At 31.5% G+C, this 6,454-nt stretch overlaps 1 protein-coding gene across 1 annotated transcript; it reads left to right on the top strand.

Moving 5' to 3' along the window:
* The first annotated feature begins 2,172 nt into the window (after nucleotides 1–2,172).
* LOC124544319 (sucrose-6-phosphate hydrolase-like) lies at nucleotides 2,173–3,858 on the top strand. The gene has a single exon (XM_047122815.1). The coding sequence runs from the start codon at nucleotides 2,218–2,220 to the stop codon at nucleotides 3,661–3,663; it is 1,446 nt and encodes a 481-aa protein (XP_046978771.1). The 5' UTR covers nucleotides 2,173–2,217; the 3' UTR covers nucleotides 3,664–3,858.
* Nucleotides 3,859–6,454: the final 2,596 nt, after the last annotated feature.

Raw genomic sequence — 6,454 nt, 5'->3', positions numbered from 1 at the left:
AGTATATTATTGTGTAAAAGGTAATTTGTAAAAAACATATTTGTTAAAGTATTCTCGTATTGTTTTTTCGATAGATATACTATAGGGTTTTATTGGCTGACACCGACTCCAAATATAACAATAATTATAACTACATGATATAATCGTTAATCGACTTTTAAGTAGTCTAATATTTTTCATTTCATTTAACTTAGGAAGACTCTAAAAAATATGTTGAATACGCAATTATTTTTATTACTTTTTCGTGCATATTCATTTGTTTTAAAATAGTGTTTTGTTTGAAGTCGGTTTTTCTTTTTGTTAAAATTTTTATTTATTTTTTGATTTTAAGTGAAGCTGATGTTGACTAACTAATTTTTTTTAATATGGATAGATTAAGCGTTCCGTTTATATGAGTCAGAAACTACTTTGACGACAATTTCAAAGGAAACTTGCGAATAAAGCAAAAATAGACTTTCGAAAATGCGGATTTAATACGTCACGCGGCGTAAACTACAAGGATCCCTCGAAAGAGCTGTAATCGAACTCAGCAAAAAAACTTTGAAAAAGACCAACTATATTTCGTACATCATATGACATCACATCACATACACAAAATTTGATTAAAGATAGTAAGAAATTCTGCCCCATATCGCACCCTAACTGCGAGCCGTATAGGAGTTCAATCAGTACATAGTATAAAACAAAGTCGCTTTCTCTGTCGCTATATCTTTAAATCTACGCAACGGATTTTAATGCGGTTTTTTTTAAAAGATAGTGTGATTCAAGGAGAAGGTTTGTGTATATAATACATGAACAATATAGTAAAGAAACACTGATAATTTTAGAAGTTTGCGATGTGATGTCGTAAATAAACAAATTCTGTAGTATATTTAGTATCAGTATTGCACCCGTGCGAAGCCGGGGTGGGTAGCTAGTTGATTATAATATTCGACTATGATAATTACATAAACATAACCACATTACGGAAGGTGACTCAAATATCCAAATAACCTATAAATAAAAGATTCGACTGAGTATCGCTAACGTGCTCCTCAGAATTGTTCCGTTCTCTTCCGTTCCGTTACTTTTTCATGGATCCTGTGCTCAGAACCTTACCAAACTTTCACCAAGTTACCCTTGAAGTATATATTTTATAATAAAAAAAGAATTATCAAAATTGGTTAACGTGATTTTCAGTTATTCACCTATTTGTCGCGCATATACATAATGCAAATTTAAGACTTATGTCGTTTTTATATGGATACCATCATCGGAAACAAAATAAAAAAAAGTGGGACCCCACGGGAAGCACTACCTTTCAAACAAAAAAAAATTATCAAAATCGGTCTACCCAGGGAAAAGTTATGAGGTAACAAACATAAAAAAAAAAAAAAATACAGACGAATTGATAACCTCCTCCTTTTGGAAGTCGGTTGACAAATTAAAATACTGTTTTGTTTGAAGTCGGTTTTTCTTTTTGTTAAAATTTTATTTATTTAAAAGCTTTAGATTTGGAATCACTTACACTTAGTTACCCCCTAAGCGACATAACACCATGACACGAACGGTGCACATAAAATAGCTCTCAAAGAGAATATACCCAAATTCCAAATATGACCAGCAAAAACACAAAAAAGAAAATAATTAACGATAAACTTTTAACGATTCATTTATTTTTTATAATTGTCATATACTAGATTTATATAGACTAATGAGATAAAATATTATACGGTATACAATAAAATACAATATATATATATTATATTAACAGAAGTAAAAACCAGAGATAATTATGGATAAAATTATTTTGAATAATAATATGATTAATGTACTTATGACTTTGTTTTTCCTAAATAATATTTAAAGGATTTGAATTACAATTTTTTTCTTATTAAACTATCAAATAAGAACATAAATGTTTATTTTGTTGTTGCACTTTAGTCAACTAGAGTGCATGATCAAAACGTGAAATCTACACTAGAACATGCCTGCTACATGTGACAGAAAGGTTTCCATTAGTCTGCTATTGATACCATAATCTGAATTATTCAGGTTTGCAAAGTGTCTCTAATTTGCATAACACTTATATGTATTCAACAAAAGATTAATAGAACAGATAATGTACATGAAGCACGACTTCTCATCTATATAAAGCATGCAGACGAGAGGACTCACATTATTCATGATTCAACTTTCATTAAATTCCAAATCACCCAACTATCTTCAACCGAAAATATGCGAAAGTTGTACGCTACTCTAACAGTTCTTCTGGTTTTTTCCAGAATCTACGCTGAAGTCAATGATCGGTACTATCCGCGATATCACTTGGCTCCTCCACAGGGATGGATGAATGACCCTAACGGCTTTTGTGAATTTAAAAATGAATACCATCTATTTTATCAACACAACCCTGATAGCAGTTTGGCTCCAGGAACTATTCATTGGGGACATGCAAAGAGCAAGGATCTTTTCCACTGGGAACATCTTCCTATAGCCATGGATCCTGATGAAGACTATGATCGATCTGGAGTGTTTTCCGGCAGTGCTATTGTTGAAAATGAAACCATGTATCTGTTCTACACGGGTCATGTAAATCATCCCGGACAATCACCTGACCACGAGGAGCACCAATGCCTCGCTACTAGCACAGATGGGATTACTGTTACAAAATACCCAAACAATCCAATTTTGATGGGCACAGAACATCAACCTGATATCAGAGACCCAAAAGTTTGGAAGCACGATGATACCTATTACATGGTATTAGGTAACTCTTTTAACAATAATACTCTTGGACGTGTCCTCTTGTACACCTCGAAGGACAAAATTACATGGAATCAAACGTCGATTATCGATGAATCTGATGGTTTTCTCGGATACATGTGGGAATGTCCTGATTTCTTTGAGCTTGACGGTCATTTTATTTTACTGTTTTCACCTCAAGGAGTGAAGCCTGAAGGCGACAAATACAGAAATCTATATCAAACTGGTTACATCGTTGGAGATTTCGATTATTCAACAAATATTTTTACGCCCATAGCTAAATTTCAAGAATTGGACAACGGCCATGATGTTTACGCAACACAGACCATATTAGATGATTCAGGACGTAGAATAGTAATAGCTTGGTTCGATATGTGGGACCAAAATTATCCAGAACAGCTTGATGGTTTTAATGGACAGATGACAATACCCCGAGTGTTGTCACTTTCTAAAGAGGGTCGTATAATTCAAAAACCTGTTCCTGAAATTAAATCAATCCGTGGAGAAACAGTTCACTCAGGAAAGTCCGCAGGTGGTACGACTGTTGCACTTGATGATAACGCCGCTGAAATAAGCATTGTCTCAAGAAGTTCAAAGGACCTCGAGTTGTTTATCGAGTCACAAAGTTCATCGAAAACAGTAACTATTAATTATGACTCTCAAAATCGTACAATAAGTCTTGACCGTGGTGGAAATGATGGACTTCGTCGCACAGAATGGCAACCGAAAAAAATTTTGAGGATTAAGATTTACATCGACGCGAGTTCTATCGAAATATTCTGTGGCAACGGTGAGGTTACTATCTCCAGCCGATTCTTTCCTGACGGGCCGGTACAAGTGCGTTTAGGTGACAATAGCGCGGTTAAACATATGCGTGTAACAAACTTGAATCGAAGTATTTTGGTAAACAAGAAGTAGTTCCGACCGCTTAAAAACATGTGAAATTAAAGCATACAGATAACATAGTATATACAAATATATCATATTATAAAATATAATAGTTTTATTTAGTTTGTAAACATATTCCAGGGAAAAATAAGGTATTGAAATATTAGTTGGAAAATAATTTATAGAGTTATTTTTTTTGTAATTACAGAATTTATCAGAAATGTTCATTGCATTTTATGATTTGAAAAACATTGAAGAGGAACCTTTTTTAATTTACGATCATTTTTCTAATTACATGTTATATTTCTCAGATAGCTATAATGGTATACCAATAACGAGCTTATTTCTATTATATCTCCACAAATACTTTGTCCGTATCTTATAAGCGATTTTGATCTCCGTTCTTTTAATATTACTGTTTTTATTACCAGGCAGCTTCACGATCTAAACACCTAATATCTGATAATGTTCAAAAAGTTACCAAAAACTATTCAATAGTTAACTAAACTATTTAATAGTACTTCACACATAATAATTTTTAAGAACTCTGTCTGGTATAAAATTATGATTGATAAAATAATCATACATTTATATTAATTATAGAGGGATGGTTAATTATAATGGGAACCAATTTAAAAAAAAAAAACTTTAATTTTTTTTTTCTCTATAGCTTACAACTGACTTTATTTTGAAACTGAGATTTCATTATTCCTTCGTCTGAAGCTTGGTGTAATAAGGATGGTAAAAAATAATATTAGTAAAATAAAACATATTTCTGAGGTAAATGAAAAATCTGGTACTTCCTAAGTTAAGATATATATATTTTTGGTGGTGGTGAAATAAAGTTTTAAATAAAATAATAAATTGTATTATTTCTTTAAAAGCTTCTAAAATATTTTGATAAATCAATCTAGGATCAAATTGGGAATATGTAAAAGTTGATATTCGCATCCCTGACAGTGAGAAACAGAGGGTTAGAAAAGAACTTTAACAAACATCATCTGGTGTTGATGATGAGATGAAGTTTTGTTCTTTTTATTGGAATTGCAATGTTTCTTGTTTAGGTAAATAATTTGAAAAACTAAATGAGAATCTGATCCTCTACTGCGAAGTTGAAATTTTACGTGAGTAAAGTTCCTAAGACAATGTTATGTTTATAATAGGGGTGACCTGATTTTACACCAAGCATGAGATGAAACTCTTCAATAATTAAAAGACATGAAGTCTATACCTATATTATAAAGGTAAAAAGCAACTCGGTGTCTGTTGCTCTTCGACAGCCAAACCACTAAACAAAATTTAATTTAATTTGGTTTGAAGCAAGCTTTGACTTCGAACAAAGGAATAGGAATCCTACTTTTTACGCTTAACGTCTGACGACCTGAGGTAAGATACGACCAAAGCAGCGGAAAACTGCTAGTGTAATATTTAATGATTAGTTTTAGTAATATTTTTTTCCCTATTCATTTAGTATTTTATGTTTAAATATTGATTTTTTTAAATGCTTGTTTGGTATAGATGACGTTAGATGAAATAAACAGCTTCGTATAGTGTCAACTTTAACAATCAAAATTTTGATAGGTGAGGTTTTTACGTTACGTTTTCGCTCGTAATTGCTTTCTACTTGCTGGCGGGTTTTATACTACGAGAACATAAACGACAACATAAATACAAGATGGATGAAACTCCAACGACAGTGCTTTTAATCTAACCTTTTTTTCAGCGATGAACCCATTTCAATGATTGATATCATTTTAAATTGAATGGATTGAGTTTAATATATGTGAACACGATGATTGAAATGGGCATCGAGGAGTCAATTTAATTACAGTACATTTTTGATTTCGATTTATGTTGAATTACGGTGAATGGCTGGACTATCTCTCTATGCTTCTGAGCCAGCTAAGAGCTAGATCTCATTATAATAAAGTAATACACGTGTATATACTTGTATAGCAACAAAAACGATAAATTGATCACAGACGTGGGTTTGTAATTTGTCAGACTCTTTCTTGGTACGTACAACAGTCAATATTAGGTATTATAAATTTAATACATTATATAAATGTAATATTATTCATTATAATCTTTTGTATTACTGGTAGATGACACACTTGTTTAAAACATTGTTAAAATTGTGAAGCTGCTCACTATTATCATGGATTATTCTCCCTCGCATAAATAATAATTTAGAAACTATTAGGTACTTAACCATTGTCAGGAACTATAAGACTAAAATGCATGTCCTATGTATTTATGAATATATGCTTTGGAATATTCTACTACGGAACGTTTATTTATTTATTTATTGTAAAAAGTTACACCATCGACTTATCACTAAACACTTAAAACAAAATATATATTTAATATGGGTAACATTCGAGGTGATACATCTTTATAGGTGTAAACAACATTGACGTTCAAAATTAGTAACCAAACTAACCTATGTAAAATATAAAATCTTATTTTAAACTAAATTATGTAATAAATTTAAGACTTAAGAAATAACTAAAACAAATCATAAAAGCTAATTATAAAATTTAAAAAAGAACAAAACTTAAACATATTACTTATAGGGTGTGAGATCGAACTATGAGATCTTTGGAATGTTTAACAAAATAATTTATATTATTGTGAAAGATGTCAATATCGCCGTTAGATGACAAGTCATTAAACGAATTCATAAGTCTGTTAAGAGGAGCATATTTACCCAAATTTGTTTTAGATGTTACAGTGGTAAAGGGTTTTTCAATTGGACGTCTAGGTATAGTACGAGGAACTGCTAAGTTGATATGCTGGATTAATTCAGGTGAAGATATAT

The sequence above is a fragment of the Vanessa cardui genome, chromosome 4, assembly GCF_905220365.1.
Source record: "Vanessa cardui chromosome 4, ilVanCard2.1, whole genome shotgun sequence".
Classification (NCBI taxonomy): Eukaryota; Metazoa; Arthropoda; class Insecta; order Lepidoptera; family Nymphalidae; genus Vanessa; species Vanessa cardui.
The sequence above is the reverse complement of the archived record's forward strand: the minus strand, read 5'-3'. Positions and strand labels throughout refer to the sequence as shown.